The 21,157-nt window shown below is 39.3% G+C and overlaps 1 protein-coding gene and 1 pseudogene across 1 annotated transcript; both read left to right on the top strand.

Moving 5' to 3' along the window:
• The window catches only part of LOC124979392 (myomesin-2-like), a 347,584-nt pseudogene that overhangs the window by 62,740 nt on the left and 263,687 nt on the right, over positions 1–21,157 (top strand).
• Positions 3–6,629, top strand: LOC124981138 (olfactory receptor 1468-like). Its single transcript, XM_047547318.1, has 2 exons — positions 3–160; positions 5,678–6,629. The coding sequence occupies exons 1-2, from the start codon at positions 3–5 to the stop codon at positions 6,627–6,629; spliced, it is 1,110 nt and encodes a 369-aa protein (XP_047403274.1).

The following is a 21,157-nucleotide window of genomic DNA, read 5'->3' as shown; positions in this document are numbered from 1 at the left end:
CCATGAAGATCATCTGGGAAAACGGTGTGAATGTCCTAACATATCTTAGGAGTTTAAGAGTTTATGGTTTTTCCTATGAAAAACAGGCAGCCATCTTTGAGTACACTACCACCCTGAAACTCATGTTTCAGAAACACTGCAAGGATGGCAGAATCTGTCAGTATGCCCCACCTTGCTGCCACAGTCTCTAGGAGAGGAAGAAATGAATTTAACAAGAATCAGACTTCTATGATTAAAACACATGCAAATATAAAGAAATTACAGGAATAAGAAAAAATGAACTTCCCAACCATGTTCAGTCCTTCCTCCTGCTAGATTTGAAAAACTGACATTTGCACCACATTTGGCTCATTTTCTATGGAAATCCTTAAGAACACCCAGCACAAGTATCATTCATTCCTCCATCTATGTCATGTTACTTCCTAATGCCAAGATTATTCTGGCCCTGCATTTGATAGTGAAGCCAGGTTTGGCATATGTAATTCACTTTCTAACCAACCATTCTTTGACTATGGTCAGCTGGAGGATCTTCATATAGTGACATGTATTTCCTTCCTAGGGACCTGCATTCTTATTGTTGTTACCTTAATTGGATTTTATAGTTTCATTAACATTTGTCAATGGTCTTTGAATTATAAAGTGGCACTGTAAAAATTCCCCAAGATTTCAGATGACACCTCCTCTATTTCAGTTGTGCAGAGTAACCAACTTTCCCCATGGTGGTCAATATCAACTACCCCACGCACAGGAGCAACACTGCTGTTTGTACATTAGCTGACATTTGAATCAGAAAATGGTCAAGTGGTAATCTAACTGTTATGTCCCTTGGCAGAAGGCATGTTCCTTAACAACTACACACTTCTGGTGCACCATTCTAAGTTTTCTTAGCCTCTTAGTTCAATTAATGTTGCTATGATCGCAACTGACATTAGTGACTATAACTTGAAAGCACTGCATATCTGCTCCTTCTGAACCTTGGCTTCTGCTTTGGGACATCTCTGGCTCCATCAGGTAGGATGTCATGGGTAATCTCCTCAGAACTCAAACATTAAGATCTCTGATCCTTTTTCTATAAACTGTTGTATAGAATGGAGGTGTGGATTAAAGTTAAAAATTTTTGAATACAGATGTACAATTTTTCCCACACCATGTATTAAAGAGACTATTGTACTAGCTTTCCACCAGCACAATGAAATATCTGGCATAGTCAACTTATAAATAGGCTCATTTAGCTCACAGTTTAGCAGTTAAAAAGCTGAAGGTCTAGCATAGTCTTGGCAAGGCCAACCTTGCATTATCACCTCATGGTGTGGAAAAGGAATGACAGGACATATATAGAGGATCACTTATCTTATTAGAATGTTCCTTTCCAACGTCATCCACAATGACCTGAGGACATTCCACAAGGTCCTGCTGCTTAATGATAGAAACTCCTAACACTGCAATCCTGAATCTAGGCCTTTATGTATGGGCCCTTGGGGGACATTTAACATTAAAACAGTAGTCAATTAGGCACAAGAAAAGATTAACAACATCTAATCATAAAACAATTAAAACAATATGCTGTAACAAAAATTATCTTAGTCATCTCTCTCTCTCTCTATGCCTCTCTCCCTAAAATCTTATTGTACTCTATCCATTTTTCTTCTTACTTTCACACTGTATCATAAAAATATACCTACATGGTGAGATGAAGTGAAATGAATGATATATGCTTTGTTAAAGGAGCATCAGGTACATAATATAATGCTCACTTGAAGGTTCACTTGAACCTTAACAAATAAGCTTCATTTTGTAAGGTTTACTTATTGCACAGCAATGCAAAAACATGCAATATGTGCCACTGTTGTACTCCTAAAATATTTTAAATCATTCACAGTCTAGTACTTGATTTATTTTTGTGGATGTTCTATCATGTTTCTTCAAGTTCCCAATGTAGTCTCCACTAGCAAAGGATTCCTGTCCATTCCCTAAATGCACAATGACTGATCATTCATCTCTCGGCTCTCCATTCCCACCTTTTCCCAAAGTATAGTTAGTTGTGGTCAGTGGCTATAATCAGTCACCATACAGGACCCTGAGATTCTAATAATTTGGCTTAAAGAGGTCTTGGATAACTACTTTGTGCTTAAGGAGTTATACCTGAATCTGGATTCCCCTGGGATGTGGAGTCTCTCAGGCCCATGGATGGCCAGAAGGCAAGACTTGAGAAGAGATGGCGTAGGTATATGATGACTACAGAGGATATTACTTCACATGCTTATAATGAATAAAGTGAAGCAGGATCTTGGGTCAGGGACACACATCACCCTCAGATAACCTGAGTAATTCATCAAGGTGAAAAATAATCTGGTATCTTTCAAACCTGAGTGTCTTGATTTGCAGGAAAATTTTCAGGTATGAAAACTTTCCTCTTTTCCTTCTAGCTGCCTTCTAAGACTTTGCTACAGTATAGAAATATTTTGAGTAATATTCATCACTTATAACTCTTTTTATTAATAATAGTATTCATTAATATTACTTACTGTGCAGTGAATCCTCAAAGATCATAGTATTTTGACATAGCAGGCCTGTAAGGTAGGGTTCAGTGCAATAACAGTCCTTCTCCTTTCTTTATTTTACATTCACATAGGATCTTTAAAAAGCTTTGCACAGGTCACTTTTCAGAGATTCTAGTTGAAATATCTGAAGCGCCTCAGTAATCTGCATTTAATGGCAATGTTTTTGTTTGCTATTCAAGTGCAGTCTAGTGATCACAGTATTGACACCACTATTTGGGTGTTCATTTAAAATGAAGGATCTGGGCTACAGATACAGAATGAATGTCTTAATCATAGGTAATTTGCATGTATGTTGCATTTACAAACACTGTCCTACATAATTTTTATGTGCAGTTTAGTTTGAGTATATAGAATTTAATGACTGAAGAAGGTAGGAAGCTCAGTGGGACATCAATGAACACAATTACAGGAGATGTCTCTGGTTTTGTGATGCCTGCACAGGTTCTTGACACAAACACAGTCCTACAAACTCAAAAGGAAAGAAAAACTCTGAGAAACCAGGTACATGATTTTCTTCACATATTTCTTCCCATTATGATCCCAGCATATGGTGTCCAAATGTACAAACTGTTTATGCAGTTGTGTTAAACTCCATCAGTAGTAGGGTGAAGGTCCCACCAGTAGGACTAATTTACTTAATTTTATTGAACAAACTTCCCACATCTCTTAATGTTCCTCCTATGCATTTTTGACAGCTTTGGGACATACTTTTTTGTTTGTTTGTTTGTTTGTTTCTGTTTTTGTACTGCAGATTGAACACAAGGGTGATAAAACGCTGTGCCACATCCCCAGTCCTTTTTTATATTTTATTAGAGACAGGGTCTCTCTGAGTTACTTAGTGCCTCATGAAGTTACAGAAGCTGATTTTGAATTTGCAATCCTCCTGCCTCAGCCTCCCTAGCTGTTAGGATTAGAGGTGCACCACTGTTATCAGGCCATACTGGGCTTTATGAGTCAAAGTTATCCAAAAGAAAGCAGTGTGTGTGTGTGTGTGTGTGTGTGTGTGTGTGTGTGTGTTATTTACTTTAAAAGTATAGCCCACACAGTAATTGGGATTATTAATTCTGAAATCTGCAAGGCAGTACTGCCTACTGGAGTCCTTGGGAAGAGCAGATAGTACAGTGTTGAGAACACAGCATTCTGGAAGCATAATTCTTCCTCTTCAGGAGAGTGAAGTCTTTTCCCTTAAGACCTTCTACTGACTATAGCAAGGCTCATTACATTTTTGGGGCAATCTACTTCAATCAAAGTCTACTGATATAAATTTTAATATATTATAAAATACCTTCATATCAACATTCAGAACTGGTATTTTATAAAAGTCTGATAGCAGAACCTAGCCAAGTTGACACATAAAATTAATCATCACATATCATATGAACACCTTAGAAGGAACTCAATTGAGAACTTAAAAAATTAACACTTCTTCTGCTTTCCTCACAGTTTATAAAATGCTCATCATATTCATTTTCTCATATAAATATCATTGAATTTATGTGGATTAATGCATAAAGATGTTTAAGTCATTGGTATGACTGAAAAGTGAAGTACTTCTGACACACCCTAATATTTTTCATAAATTCAAAGTTACATCTGCGACATTGGTAATGCAGTGTCAAAATTTAGTGCTATACGGTGAAGTTTAGTGTGTTTGTACTCTGGGAGGAATTAAGAATAGTGGTTATTTTACTTAGTGGGAGTTTTCTGCCTTTAAAGTTTAGGGAATTTCTCTCATCCTGAAGGACAGTCAACAAATATTAATGAAGCATTGATCACATCAGGTTCCATGCCAGGTGCTGCCCTGTATAGGCATCAGGCAGACATGGCCTTTCCTGCATGGAGTTCACAACATGGTGTGAAGTTAACTACGAACCTGTGATCAGGAAGTTCACTGCTATTGGAAGAGAACAGGATGCTGTATAAAGAGCAACACAAATCACCCAGGGTAGGGACACAATGAAGGTTTAGTTTTACAAGTGCCATCTAAAGTACCTAAAAGATAAATCTGGATAAGCCAACTGAAAGAGGAAGCAGAGGGGAGAAAGTGATAGGTTGGAGAAACACAAAGTGTGAAATTCTAGAGGCAATAAATTATGATTTTCAGTCCAGCAGTGCTGGAAAATGGGAAATTTGTATACTTGGGGGCCAGATGACACTGTGGAGGGAGACACAGCTCAGATAATAAAGCGCCATTTGTACCCTTCAAAGGAACTTTACTTTTATCTTAGGAATAATGATAATATCCTGAAGCATGAATCAGGAGAGATGATATGATTTCCCCCTCAGAATGACACAGTGGGAATGAAGTACATAGAAGGAGAATAGTATGTAAGGTATTGGAAACAGTGGACTACTTAAATAATCATATGAGATAAGATTCAAGGTCTGGGAATGTGTTTTTGTGATAAGGACTGGGTGAAGTACCAGAGGAATAAAATGTAGAATATATGGGATGTGGTAAATACAATTGGAGTTGATGGTAACAGAGAAGAATGAAAGAAAAAAAGTTCAGATATTTCTGATTGGATTTTGCATTCCTTTACTGAAACATGAGAGAGTAGAAGAGGAGGAGGATAGTATGGATGAGCACAACATGCTGAGTTTCATTAGGGACCTGTTGAACTTAAGACACCTGTGATACATTCAAGGGATGATGATCATCAAGCAATGGCACACAGAGTTCTGTGGGTGAGAGAGGAATCTCTGCCTGAGTTTAAACAGTTATCTAAGAATTCAGCATAGATGAGATTTAATTATAAGAGTATAGCATTTACAAAAATATCTGAAGAACATCACTCTATAAGATATTATAAAACAGAAGCCAATTAGAGTTGCTTAGGATGACCAGTTGGGCAAGTAAGAGAAAATCCAATGCTCCTTTTGTGATAGAAGCAAAGAGATAAGTATTTAGGAAAGAATGGACTGCAGAAACATGCTTATAAAAGATGAGAAAAGGTAATAAAGTAATAAATGATCATCGAGATTAAAGACACTTGTAAGATTATACTTACTGTGGTGGTGGTGAGATAAACTATTGTAGAACAGGTAAAGACTATATGAGAGAAAAAGGATAATTTTCATGTGGATTTTAAAGGGTCTTATTATTTCTCTTAAAGGTATTTGAAACAGATAATAATGGGAAAAATCCAAACTCTCATCTCAGAGTTTCTCCTTCTGGACCTTCCCATTCAGCAAGAGCACAAGAACCTGTTCTATGCCCTGTTACTGGCCATATATCTTATCACCATCCTGGGGAACCTCCTCCTCCTCATCCTCCTTCGCCTGGACTCCTGTCTCCACACACCCATGTATTTGTTTCTCAGCAACATGTCCTTCTCTTATCTCTGCTCTTCCTCTGTCACAATGCTCAAATTGCTACAGAACATGCAAAGCCAAATTCCATCCATCCCCTGTGCAGGCTGCATGACACAAACTTACTTCTTTTTGTTTTTTGGAAACCTTATGAGTTTCCTCTTCATGGCCATGGCCTATGACTGCTATGTGGCCATTTTATTCCCCCTCCAGCACCCTCATGAGCTCAAGTTCTGTCTCTCCCTGGTGGTGCTGTTCTGGGTGCTGACCATGTTCTATTCCTTCTTGTACCTCCTGCTCATTCACAGATTGTCTTTGTCTGCAGACAATGTGATCCCACACCTTTCCTGTGAAATATCCACCCTGCTGAAGTTGGCCTGCACCTACACTCATGTTAATGAGTTGATGCTATTTATTATAGGAGGAGTTGTTTTCATCCCAGTCCTACTCATTCTTTTGTCCTATACAAGGAACATGTCCTCCATTCTTGAAGTCCCTTCTGCTCAAAGTATCTGCAAGGCCTTCTCCACCTGTGGCTCCCACATTTTTGTGGTGTTGCTGTTCTATGGGACAGTCATTGGTCTCTACTTATGTCCATCAGCTAATAATTCAACTGTGAAAGATACTGTCATGGCTCTGAAGTGCACAGTTGTGACTCTAATGCTGAACTCCTTCATCTACAGCCTAAGAAACAGAGTCATGAAGGAAGCCCCAGGAAGAGCCCTTTATAAGAAGAAAATTCCCTTCCATGTGTGAGAGGGTTTTAACATAATCTTTGCATTAATATTATTGTGATTAATATTGGAATATTTTCTCAGAATTTTCTCTCACCATGGGAACTTTGGATGAAGTGGCATACTATGTAATTGTTCAATAGGCAAAAGAAAGGAGTTTTAGGTAAGTACTGAGCAGGGGAAGGTGGTCTTGGGTTCCTGGCTTTTCCTTCCTCTTTGTCTTTCCCAGGTGATGCTGTAAAAATCTATGTGAAAACTTCATTTTATATGCTCTCCAGTTCTTACATTCTTAAGTTATTCCTAGATCTTTCACTGTTATCTCAAGTCTGTTTTGACTATGATTTCTTTTTAAAAGAGTGCTCCATAATCTTAGATTGATGCTCAAAAACTTTCTGATATCTCAATCTCCCAGCAAATATTTAGTGTCACCTACATAATATTTCCACACAAATTCTGCCAGCAGTCTATCTCCTAACTTTCCTACACACCTAATTTATTTTCATGTCTACATTGTCTTTTATTACTTATCCTGTCAATAAATTTTTCTAATTCTCTGTGCCAGAGTATGAAATTTTCAATTTTTAAGGTCGCCTCTCTTTTGTTTGGTATTTTGACTTTGCAGAAATTCTTTCCATGTTTTATTTTATCTCCATGACAATTTGGAGAAAGTATTATAACTTATTTGCAGACTAAAATCTATGAAGTTTACCAACTTTCCATGCCATCCAGTGGGTCAGTTTTTAAGGCTGTGCTAGATCAGAGTGAAGATTCTTTTCATTTTCTCCCATTTCCAAGTGAAGGAGAGAAACCATTCTTTTCTAAAATTTTAACACTGCCATGATATGGACTGTTTCTGGGCCTAACTCATTAATTTCCTTAGTTGTCCCCTCTAAGTAATGATATTCAAATCCATTCTTTTCATATAGTCTCCTGAGCTCACAAATTTATCTGGAGATGAGATCTTTCTCCAAAACTCTCAGCTATCCCTATTTAAAAAGATTTTAGTGCTATATTTTTATTTATTAATTTTAAATTTGTTCTTTTTACATATGCATGACATTAGTGTGTATTTTGACATATTACACATACATGGAGTATATCTTATTCTAATCAGGATCCCACTCTTGTGGTTGTACATGATGTGGAGTTTCACTAGTTGGGTATTCATATATGAAAATAGGAAAGTTTTGTCCATTCATTCCACTGTCTTTCCTATTTCTATTCCAACTCCCTTCCCTTCATTCCCCTTTTTCTAACTCACTAAACTGCTATTATTATTCCGCTAGTATTGTGTTAGCATCCACATATCAGAGAGAATTTTTGACTTACGGTTCTTGGGGATTGGCTTATTTCACTTAGCACGATAATCTCCAGATCTAGTTACTCACTTACTAGCAAATGTCATAAAGTCTCCCAGTTATATCTCTGACTCTGGGGATCACTTGACTCACAGAAGAAACTATACTTTGCAAGTGCTGTTGGGCACTCAGATGTCTCTAGCTCCACTGATGCTTGAAAACAGCTGCGGAAAAACATGAGATAGAAGGTCTTAGACAGATTTTCTGTCTATATTAATGAATGTCAAATGGTGTTTCTTAGAAAAGATTATATGGTTCAGTCTTAATGATCAAGGCTCTGTCCTTTGTAGCATTTAATTCAGCCAAATAATGACCTAAATGTGAAACCTTAGCTGCAGTGAACACACAACCAGCTAGTGGCAAAGATGAGAGTAGAACTCACAACCTAGGGTTCTGCCCTCTGCACCAGGTGTGACTGATAGAGAAAGTGGTTGAACTTCCTGGGGCCAAGGATTGGGAGAAGCCAGGTGACTGGGCCTTGCCACTGGCTGGTAGGTGCCAGCAGTCAAGTCTGCAGGTGAGGCCTTGATCTCTGCTAGTTTCTGTTGAGAGGGTTCTTCTCTTGGATTGATCAGTGAGGACACTAAGATTTGAGATGAGGCTTGAGCAAAGAAAATGGAGAAGGAAAGGGATTCCAGTGAACTGCTCCTCAGTGACCTCTGTTCTGCAACTCCAGTCTATAATGTGGCAGAGGCCAGGGCAGAGATGCAGCTCACCAATCTTAGTTTCCTTACTGCAAATGAAGACAGAAAGTGGTAAGAGAGAACTCTTTATCATTTCTCTCTGGTTCTTAAAGAGAAGTGGTTATGAAATCTTCTTTCAAGTAATGAGGCAGGACGCATCCTGTTTCACTTTCCTTACATTGACTCTTGAAGGTGCCAACTCAAACACTACCATTTTCATTTGTTTCTTAGTCTATAGATACAGCTCTGTGGTGGGCAGTGGTGGTGGGATTCAAGTAGATCTTACATCTCCAGGGGCTGAAAGGGACCTGGCCATTCAGTCATGCTCAGGACCCTGTGACTCCTCCCCAACTCTGGCTACTCTTTATCAAAGGCAAGTGCAGGACAATGAAGTTTGCCAAGGCTGCCCCTGCACCCAGGTGGAGACCTGTGGGGGTAGGTTTCTACCTAGTTTAAGTATCTGTTTTACCACCAACCTCTTCCTCACCCCTATCTCCCATCCCTCTCCTGTCAGCTGGGCCATGTGTCCCTTTAGGAAGCCTGAGGCAATGGAGTCCTGCCTACTAAGAGGCTGTTGGGACAGGGCTCTGTCCTGTGCCTTATCAGCCCTGGAGAGAGGATGCTTGACCGAAAGACTCGAATTTAATTGCCATTTTCTTTGATTTTGTGATATTTCTCTTTGGAAGGGTGAAATCCACCTTTCTGCTCTTTAGCATGTGTGCCAACTCTTGTCATGGGTGTTACCCTTTGACACTCCAGCTCAGGGAGTGCTCACATCTTCATGTGAAGAGATTCCTGTATGATAGAACCCAAGAAATGAAGCTTGGAATTGACCCATGTGGGGTTGACTTTTCTTTCTTTCCTCTTAGGAGGTGATTTGTAGAACCTGACTGCCTATGTAATGTAAATAGTGTACATTTAATTTATTGCTATGGTAGCATATTGTATATTTAATGTATAAAACAAATTCTAAAATGTTGACAAATGTGTACTATGTTGCTTGAATGTGTCTTTGCAGAAATTGACAATAAATAACATATTTTCTGTCCATCACTGTTCAAACTTTGTGTGCAGCCCCAGGCCTGGGTTTCACCTTTCAGTTCATTGGAGGTTGCATATTAGCTGGCCTTTAGATGTGTTAACTTTGACTTGAAAAGCATTTAAATTTTTAAAAAATGAATCATCATTAACACCAACCATAACTTTCAAAATTACACCTAGAAATTTCACATAAAAAACTCGACTTTCTGTTTCTCTTAAAAAAGTCAGATGCTGAATCCACTTCTCAGGCATGAATTCATCAGAGCTCACTGGAATCTTTTTGGGTGGAAAACCTAAGCACAACAATCTTCACTGGTCCTTATTGTCCACCTCTGGAGCATTTTATCTTTCCTATTATTTGTTTGCATCTATAGGGTGTGAGTTTAGGCCCCTTGATATTCACTGATTTGTCTCCATCCTGCAATTTTCTTTCTTCTTCCCACTCTCTCAAATTATTGATTCAATTCTTTAGGGATAATTTCATAACAAAAACCCTGTATTTCTATCCTTCTTTGACAATCAAATGGCCACAATCTTTTATGCACTTTGTTTTACATTGTTTGGTTCTATATTTAGAAGTAATACCTGTAAATATGTTTCTTTTTTCTTGAGAAGTTTGAAGACAAGGAAAAATCTTTGAATATCCAACAGGGAAGGTTTTATGATCCTGGGCAAATTACTTCCCATGATTTGCATTTTATTTTATGTAGCATCAGAAATCTAACCCACATGAAAAACAGAAGTTAAAAATTATTTCATACTTGTGGAAGAGGTTTGAAAAAATGGCAAGTATTATTTAATCACCAGAAGTCCAATAATAATGATGACAACAGTAGTAACAGCTGACATTTACTGCAAGCTGACCCTGTGGTAATTGTTTCACCTATGTTGTCAGTTTTGTTATGGCATACCAGTTCCTGGAAACAACATCGTGTGAAATCTTGCAACCACAGGGCTTATTGGAAAAATAGGGGTAGGTGCATAACACTCGAACACTTGATCAGTGACACATAAACATAGTGTTATGTTTATACTATACTTAATAAAAATGGTAATAATTTTATACATGTTGATGATTAAGAAATACATAAATATTACAATTAAAAAGTCATTTGAGCTTAAAAAAGTCCCGAAGTTTGTTTGTGGAAGTGGGTGTTGGAAGGGTTGCTACTTATGAATTATTAAAAGACATAGAAGAGATGTTTTCCTGAAATTGGATGAATGATGATAATACCGGATTTGGACGGGTGTGGCTGTAGCACACATGGTATGTAGAGGTTGGTGCTAGATGTTTGAAGTGCATGTATATTTTGTATGTATGCCTTTGCAGCTTAGTCTAGCTGAGTTCAGTTTTCTACTTCTTGAGTTGTGAAATCAAAAGTACAATTTGCATCACACTCAAGACACTCCCTATTATATCAATTGTCTTGGAATCAATTCCTATTTGTTTATTTATTTATTAATTCATTTAATTATTTTTGTTTATATGGTACTAGATGTTAAACTCCAAGGTACTTTACTACTCAACCACATCCCAAACCACTTTTATTTTGAGGCAGGGTCTCACTAACTTTACCAGACTGGCCTTGATCTTGAGATCCTTCTGTCTCAGCCTCCTGAATAGTTGGGATTACAGGTGTGCACTATCACATTTGGGGAAATCCCTTCTTAAAATAATTGTCATAACAGAACTGACTATTCTCATTCAGTAATATGAACAACCAAAAAAGGCATGGTATTATTTTCAATAAATGTAAGAACTCAGAATCAGTTCAGTTTGGGACCCAAATCTAGTAGGCTAATGTCAACATGAAGGTAAGTTCCAATCTGTTGGGTGTTCTGAATGCACAGAAATGCTCCAGGTAAACTGCATCCCAGATTTCTTTGGTTTCCCTGACCAACTGGCAATCCCTGCCCTGGAACATATGTCTGCAGCATAACAGGTTAGGGCCATCCAACTCACGTTAGTTAAACAGCACCTACTCTGAACCTGTGGGTTAAGTCTTCTAATTTCTCAGCATTTTAGATTCCTTCTGTCTGTATGGTGGTAAGTGAGACTGCATCTTTCACAAATACACGCATGTCTGCCTGTACCTCATGGGTTTGGTTGCTTCCTAGGTTCAGACTTTCTTTCCACAAGATGAAATGTCACTTATGGCTGGAGGCTTATGGGGCTTGAACACTTCCTGTCTGTCTGGGAAAGTTCTGTAGGGGAATGGATGCTATTCGTCTGGGCCAATGACTGTCCCTCCACACCTTCAGACCCTGCTAGTGCTCTGATAGCTCACCTGCTAGTCTAGGTATCTATGTTCAGATGTTTTCTCTCATCAGGTGGGCACTTCTCCAGGTTGAGGGCTCAGTTTTAGGATGCTAGGAATCTGTTCACTGATCTCAGGATCCAACAGCTTGTAGTAGTCATTGGACAACTTGTGTGTGTTGGTGTGTGTGGGGTGGAGGGGCAATTATCCTGCCTACTACACAGGGGAAGGCTTTGCTGAGGAGTATGATCAGGTTGGGTTCAGCTTTCCCCTGAGTCTTAATTTTTGAGTGCCTACTGTCCCATAATGCTACTGACCATAGGTGAACTGACCTGCCTTTCTTTTGGGTCCAATAATGACATCACAGTCTAATTCTGTATTGCATTATGTCATTAAAACAATCCCATTTCACACAGACTCAGTCTTGTTTGCTTTTTGTTTTTATTTGTTCCAATTAGTTATACATGATAATGGAATGCACTTCAACTCATTGTACACAAATGCAGTGCAATTTTTCATTTCTCTGGTTATACACAATACAGAGTCACACCATTCATGTAATCTTATGTGTACATAAGGTAATAATGTCCATCTCATTCCACCATCTTTTCAATCACCATATCCTGTCCCCTCCCCTCACTTCCCACTGTCCAATTTCCTCCATTCTTTCCTTGCCCCCATACCCCATTAAGAATCAGCATTCACATATCAGAGAAAACATTTGGTCCTTGGTTTTCTGGAATTGGTTAATTTTCTTTAGCATGGTATTTTCCAACTCCATCAATATCTGCATAGCCATAATTTCATCTTTCTTTAAGACTGAGTAATATTCCATTGTGTATATATACCAGCTATACCACTCCTCAGTCTATACCCAAAGGACTTAACATCAGCATATTACAGTGATGCAACCATATCCATGTTTATAGTAGTTCAATTCACAATTGCTAAACTGTGGAATGAACCTAGATGCCTTTCAATAGATGATGGTTAAAGTCTTGTTTGTTTGTTTTTTTTTTTCCTTTTTAGAATTATGTTTATTAGGGGTTGTTCTTATCTCACACTTTTTTTTTAATTGTAAACAAATGGGATACATGTTGTTTCTCTGTCTGTACATGGCGTAAAGGCATACCATTTGTGTAATCATAAATTTACATAGGGTAATGTTGTTTGATTCATTCTGCCATTTTTCCCTCCCCCCCCACCCCTCCCTCCCCTCCCCTCCATTTATACAGTCCTTCCTTCCTCCATTCCTGCCCCCCTCGCTAAACCCAACTCCAACCCCAACACTAACCCTTCCCACCCCCTATTATGTGTCATCATCCACTTATTAGCGATATCATTCTTCCTTTGTTTTTTTGAGATTGGCTTATCTCACTTAGCATGATATTCTCCAGTTTCATCCATTTGCCTGCAAATGCCATAATTTTATCATACTTTATGGCTGAGTAATATTCCATTGTATATATATACCACATTTTCTTTATCCATTCATCAATTGAAGGACATCTAGGTTGGTTCCACAATCTGGCTATTGTGAACTGAGCAGCTATGAACATTGATGTGGCTGTATCTCTGTAGTATGCTGATTTTAAGTCCTTTGGGTATAGGCCAAGGAGTTGGATAGCTGGGTCAAATGGTGGTTCCATTCCAAGTTTTCTAAGGAATCTCCACACTGCTTTCCAGAGTGGCTGCACTAATTTGCAGCTCCACCAGCAATGTAAGAGTGTACCTTTCTCCCCACATCCTCGCCAACACCTGTTGTTGCTTGTGTTCTTGATAATCGCCATTCTAATTGGGGTGAGATGGAATCTTAGGGTGGTTTTGATTTGCATTTCTCTTATTACTAGAGATGCTGAACATTTTTCCATATGTTTGTTGATTGCTTGTAGATCTTCTTCTGTGAAGTGTCTATTCATTTCTTTAGCCCATTTGTCAATTGGATTATTTACATTCTTGGTGTAGAGTTTTTTGAGTTCTTTATAGATTCTGGAGATTAGCGCTCTATCTGAAGTATGATTGGCAAAGATTTTCTCCCACTCTGTAGGCTCTTTCTTCGCATTGCTGATAGTTTCCTTTGCTGAGAGAAAGCTTTTTAGTTTGAATCTATCCCAGTTATTAATTCTTGCTTTTATTTCTTGTGCTATGGGAGTCCTGTTGAGGAAGTCTGGTCCTAAGCCGACATGTTGAAGCTCTGGACCTACTTTTTCTTCTATAAGATGCAAGGTCTCTGGTCTGATTCTGAGATCCTTAATCCATTTTGAGTTTAGTTTCGTGCATGGTGAGAGATATGGGTTTAGTTTCATTCTGTTGCATATGGATTTCCAATTCTCCCAGCACCATTTGTTGAAGAGGCTATCTTTTCTCCATTGCATATTTTTGGCACCTTTGTCTAGTATGAGAAAATTGTATTTATTTGGGTTTGTGTCCATGTCCTCTATTCTGTACCATTGATCTACCTTTCTATTTTGGTACCAATACCATGCCGTTTTTGTTACTATTGCTTTGTAGTAGAGTTGAAGATCTGGTATTGCGATACCCCCTGTTTCACTCTTTCTGCCAAGGATTGCTTTAGCTATTCTGGGTTTTTTATTCTTCCAGACGAATTTCATAATTTCTTGCTCTATTTCTGTAAGGTACATCATTGGGATTTTAATTGGAATTGCATTGAATCTGTATAGCACTTTTGGTAGTATGGCCATTTTGACAATATTAATTCTTCCTATCCAAGAACATGGGAGATCTTTCCATCTTCTAAGGTTTTCTTTAATTTCTTTCTTTAGTGTTCTGTAGTTCTCATTGTAGAGGTCTTTCACCTCTTTTGTGAGATTGATTCCCAAATACTTTATTTTTTTCGAAGCTATTGTGAATGGGGTAGTTTTCCTAATTTCTCTTTCTGAAGATTCATCGCTTATGTATAGAAATGCCTTAGATTTGTGTGCATTGATCTTATATCCCGCTACTTTACTGAATTCACTTATGAGATCTAACAGTTTTCTGGTGGAATTTCCTGGTTCCTCTAAGTATACCATCATATCATCAGCAAATAGGGATAGTTTGAGTTCTTCTTTTCCTATTCGTATCCCTTTAATTTCTTTGGTCTGTCTAAATGCTCTGGCTAGAGTTTCAAGGACGATATTGAATAGAAGTGGTGAAAGAGGGCATCCCTGCCTTGTTCCAGTTTTTAGAGGGAATGCTTTCAGTTTTTCACCATTTAGAATGATATTAGCCATGGGTTTAGCGTAGATGGCCTTTACAATGCTAAGGAATGTTCCCACTATCCCTATTTTTTCTAGTGTTTTGAGCATGAAGGGATGCTGTATTTTATCAAATGCTTTTTCTGCATCTATCGAAATAATCATGTGATTCTTGACTTTAAGTCTATTGATATGGTGAATGACATTTATTGATTTCCTGATGTTGAACCAACGTTGCATCCCTGGGATGAAACCCACTTGATCATGGTGCACTATCTTTTTAATATGTTTTTGTGTGTGATTTGCTAAAATTTTGTTTAGAATTTTTGCGTCAATGTTCATTAAGGATATTGGTCTGAAATTTTCTTTCCTTGATGTGTCTCTGTCTGGTTTAGGAATCAGGGTAATATTGGCTTCATAGAATGAGTTTGGGAGAGTTCCCTCCTCTTCTATTTTCTGGAATACTTGTTTGTTTTAAACATCACATTCAATTCAGAATTATTCCCACCGATTCCTTGGAGTAAGCTGGTCCAGTAAGACCAGTCTTTGTAATGAGACTCCCTTGTTGACTGAAGTTTACTCAGGCTCCTCTGATTCCTATTTTTGACTCTGTCATACCATTAAGCCCAGTTTTAGCTAAGACTCCTGCTAAACCAGTTTGAGAATTCCCTAGCCTAGATATCCAAACAAGGTGCCTGTCCTTTACTCCCAATACCTAACCAAGTTCTTCTTGATAATTTTCCACCTTAGAAAATTACCCTGAAAATTGGTTATTAATCCTCACTTGTCCCTGTCCTGTTCATGTTTGCATTTAATCTGTCACCTCTATCTCAACAGTTTTGAATAAAGCCTTCCTTGTTTTTTTTAACTCTGGTGCAATTTTTCCTTGCTAAGCAGCTGGTCTGCCCTCCTACCCACACCCCCTGACTCTTCTGCATTTCCACACTAGAGAGGACAGGAGCAAAGGGACCCCTCATTTTGGGCTACCCCTGGAAAACGCACAGGTTTGTCTGAGTACTCTGAGAATCCCCAACACAGGAGTGACATATTTATTAAGGAAAAGACTTGTGAGAGAGTGAGGAAGGAGCTGAGGAAGGTGGAAATCTATCACCTGTGAGGCAGGTCTGACCTCCAGCAAAGGAGAGATGGAGGATGGAAGTTTGGGCTGAGGTGTGAGTTCTAAGATGAGCAAGGTCACTGGGGAGTCTTCTAGCCAGAGTTCTCCACCTGAGGATTCCCAGATATTTCTAGAAGGAGCCTAAAATTATTATCCCTGCCACACTCAGTCATTGGGTGGCAGTAGAGGAAGCCTGGCTTTGGTGGAGTTCTAGTCTAAACCCAAGGCCTGAGAACTGGCAGGCTGATGGTATAAGTCCTGGTTTGAGTCTGAAGCCCTGAGAACCAGGAGTGCTATTTGAGAGCAAGGGAAGATGGGAATCTATGGAACTTGAGGAGTCAGCAAATTGCCCTTTCTCCCCCTTTTCTTTTTTCCATTTCAGGCACTCAATAGATTGCTGATGCCCACTTGCATTGGTGAGGGTGGTTATTACTCATTGATTCAAATACTAGTCTCTCTTGATAGCACCCTCGCCCAGAAATAAAGCTCGCCCAGCTCCTTAGCCATTCCTTAGATCAGTTAAGTTGGCACATAAAACTAACCATCACACAAGGCAGATGCAGTCCCTCCTTCATGGAGCCAGTCCTCTGTATTGCCTGGGGGATGAGGAGTATTGACTTTATTGCTGGCTCTGATGCAGGGGTGCCTCTCTGCACATCTGCTGGGGCTCTCTGGCTGGTTCCAGAGACTCTGATGTTTCTCTGAATTTAGAATGTAAATTTGGTCAGTCATTGTTGTGGTTCTACATCTCCCTTCAATAATTTATTGGTGGACCTTGACAGGCACTGTTTATGGGAACCAGAGTTAAGTACCAGAGAGAAAATACAAGACAATGATAGAACCTAAGAGCAATGATCCAGTGAAGGGGACTTTCAATCTCCATTTCTCCAGGTAGAGATGAAGCCTCCTGGGAGCATCAGGGTCTGGAGAAATTTGAAGAAGACTGTCTTTAGTTTTAGACCAGACCCAGTACTGAGCCATTCTCAGAACTGATTCTGTCCCCTGAATGAGCACCATGCAGGGAAGGTTTCTTCTCTAGCAGTTCAGCTGTGGGGTGCATAAAAATTACCCAGAGATATCATTACAAATGCAGATTTCAGGCACTGCTCTAGAGTTTATAATTCACCTGGTCTGGGTGGGGCTCAGGAATCTGTATTTTAAACAAGCACATGGGGGATTCTGCTGCAATCTTTCACTGACCCAGGTCACAGTGTCTATGTAAGTATCTCCTATCATAAGAGCCTCAGGGCCAGTGAGAGAGGGGTGGCGCTCAGTGAGGGTCCTGGGGATAGAGAGATGTCTGTCCCTCCACCAAAGGGGATCCTTATCATCATTATCACAGATGTGGGGAAAATGTCTGCCCCAGAAAGACACAGGATCTTACAGGAAAATGAAGGGAATCAGTAGAGGGAACAGAATAGACAAGTATACATAAAACATGAAGCTTGAAAGAAGTAGCTTGAAATGAAAGTGGATGATGTCTGCATGAACAACAGGGGCATCTTGTAATAAGGAACATCCAGAGTAAAGATCAGCATCACCCAGGAAACAGAAGGAACCTGGTGAGAAAGAAAACCACATACTTAAATAATTAAAAATTAAATTAAAATTAAAATATAACTACAGCATCTTTCTTTAAACCAAAACAAATTATCAGATGAAAAGTGTGATATGAGACTGTGAAAACCTATCAGCAACCTTGGAACAAAAAACTGCTGGAAGGAGCTGATGCTCCCACCCATGGGTGAAATGTTCCCTATTGCTAATGATGTTAAAGGCAGAATAAACTAGTAAGTCCAGTATAGACTAAAGAGTGCATTGACAAATTGACTCCTTCCAGTGGAATAATAACACCAAACAACCCATTTGAAATAACTAATGAAAATAAACTGCATACATTTGTATGTTTTCAGCTCCACATGAAAACAAAAATGATTAGACAGACACAGTGGAGACCATCTTAGGAAAATCACAGGTGCTTCATTAGAAAGATGGTCTAGAAAGCATGCTCCAATGATTGGATTGAGGGAATTTTACTAAGTACTCCTGGAAGACATTACATTAGGGGAAAAAAAAACAAGACTATCAAAGGAGTCTTTATGATCTTGTTCAAAAATACTGATTACTTAGTTTTACAAGAATTTATCACTAATAAGGAATCTGAGGAAACAGTTCAGGGAAAATGGACACTGGGGGTCCAGGTGAAACCCACCTGTGCACCTGTGTAATAGTGTAATATAATGGAAAAATATTTTTAATTTTTTCAATTGTAGTATTTTACACTAAGGAAAAGTGTTTACAAAACCTGGAAAGGTCAAAACTCCAGCAGATACAAATAGCAATAACTAATTACAAGGACCCAGCAATGATAAAATTATTATCTTAGATTTTAATTCAAGAACTTTGTTATTGCCAGTCAGTACTGAGTGGTATGGATTTGCTGTAGGGCGTGAAACCAGATAAAACTAGTTTAAGCCAAAAAAAGGGGCATTTATTAAAAAGCCACAGGGGTGTCTATTTCAGAGTCAAAGAACACACAAAGGACCGCACAAGCTGTCATCTCTCTTGCCACTATCTCTGTGTGTCTTTTTGTTTGATTTTGGTAGTACTAGGGATTGATCCAGGGCCTTGCACATTCTGGGCAAGTGCTCTACTAACTGATCCACATCCCAACCCCTCTTTCTTATCTCCTGCCTCTGTTTTCAGTTTTTCTCTGTGCATCTCCCTTTTTTTTTCTTTCTATTGGGTTGCTGGTCTTTTCTTTATAGATTCCTGATGGCTTTATTCTCTTCCCTAAATTTTCCCTTCACTGCCTAGACTGTGAAAATGGATCTGGGCCCTTTCAGTGTGTTCCCTTAGCCAGGCAGCAGGATGTTAAGCTTTGTCAGTAGAGGGTGCAAGAGAGGCCCTGCAGGAGGGAAAGACTTGCTTCTCTGGTTCTTTTGTGCTTGCTTGGCAAGTTCTTTATGCTCCCTTGGCAGGCTCCCGCAGTGCTTGCTGCATCTCAAGGTCTGGCTCCTGCCTCTTAGGCACCTTCTCCAGCACCAGGTTCTGACAGTGTGCTCAGCTCCTCCTGCATGCAGTCCTGCTGCACACAGAAGCCAGCAGCACTGCAAGGCCAGTGATTTCTCCTGCCAACAGCCCTTCCTTTCCCTCACCCTCTCAGTGCCCAGGTGGTCTTATAGTGGCATGCCTGCAGAGAGACCTCTACCTATGAATATTGGGTGCATTTCCAGAAAGTTCCACTGGCGTGTTGCCACAATGACTTCCCCATCCAGTGGACTGAGGCCCATCAGGGCTGGATCTTAGACTTGGGTTGGGTGCAGCTCTTCTGTGGGTACTGTATCACAGTCCTAGTGGTAGTGGCTATTTCTTATTTCTGCTATTCCTCTATTCTTTAGTGTTCTCTTCACTTATTAGTAGCCAATCCCTTGTGTTATGGTTTAGATGTGAGTTGTCCCCCAAAAACTCAAGTGTGAGACACATAAGAAGGTTTAGAGGAGAAATGATTGGGGTATTAGAGCCTTAGCCCAATCAGTGAATTAATGGGCTGGTGGGATTAACTGAGTGGAAACTGAAGGTGGGCAGGGTGTGGCTGGAGGAGGTGGGCATTGGGGGCGTGACTTTAGGGTATATATTTTGAATCTGGCAAGTGAAATCTCTGTCTGCTTCCTGATCATCATGTGAGTCGCTTCCCTCCACCACACCCTTCTGCCTTGATGCCCTGCCTCACCTTAAGCCCTGAGGATTGAAGTTGTCCTTAGACAGATCTCTGAAACCCTGAGCCCTCAAATAAACTTTTTCTCCCGTAAGATTGTTCTTGTCAGGCCTTTCAGTCACAGTAGCGAAAAAACTGACTAAAACACCTTGTTACTCTATTACCCTGTTAATAATTATTTATATTAAAACTTCTATTCAAGTTATAGTATGGTTTCTCTCTTCTGATTGGCCACAAAGTTCAGGTTTCTCAGTGTCTCTGGTAAGAAGTCTCTTTGAAACACACAAGTCCATATCTTCCACTTTGAAGAATCCATCCAGGACCAGCGTTTGGTTCTGTTCCAGAGTCCAGTAGGTGGGAATTTGACCCAAGAAGGTTAACTGTGCCCAGGCCATTGGGACATGTGGCTGCTATAAATAACCTGGTGGGCAGCTAAAAGGTCATTGAAGCGGGATCTTAGGAGGTGTCTACTACAGAATCCTTTTCATTAAATATAAAAGGGCATATAGGAAACCAATTTATGTATATAATGTAAAAACACCTGACTGTTTAATGAATATGAAAACATTAGTAATGGTGCCGAAGTAAATACTGATGGTAAAGCCTCCTACAGATTACTGTTTTTCCTAATGATTTTATTTTTCCTTTTTAATTTTTAAGTAGCGGAGATTAAATGCAGGGCCACTCTACCACTGAACTATATTCCATGCCTCCCCCCCAACACACACTTTTTAACATTTTTTAAAATTTAGGGACAGGGTCTTGCCAAGTTGCCCAGGCTGGCCTTGAACTTGTGATTTTCCTGCCACACACTGAGTCACTGGGTTTCTGGGCACGTAACACTGAGCCCAGTTGCTCCATTTTGTTCCATAGTTGCATGGATGCATGAGAGGTTATTTAACAAGTTTCATCCAGTCTTTTGTAATGGCAAGCAGTGCTACAAAGAACATTCCCCTACATAATGTCTTTATTCCCTTGGGCAAGTATATCCATAAGAAAAATGCCTAGACGTGGTACTACTGTGACAGAGGATTGTGTCCTTTGAATATTTTAAGGTTTTTGTCAACTTGTCCTTCAAACTAGTTGTATTAATTTATCCCTCTAAACAATGTGTGAGAGTCCTTTTTTCTTTACCCTCAATGAACTTTAAAATTCTTGTCTAACAGGTGAAATATAAT

The sequence above is a fragment of the Sciurus carolinensis genome, chromosome 3 (genome assembly GCF_902686445.1).
Source record: "Sciurus carolinensis chromosome 3, mSciCar1.2, whole genome shotgun sequence".
In the NCBI taxonomy this organism is placed as follows: Eukaryota; Metazoa; Chordata; class Mammalia; order Rodentia; family Sciuridae; genus Sciurus; species Sciurus carolinensis.
Note: the sequence above shows the minus strand (reverse complement) of the source record. Positions and strands in the feature narration are given on the sequence as shown.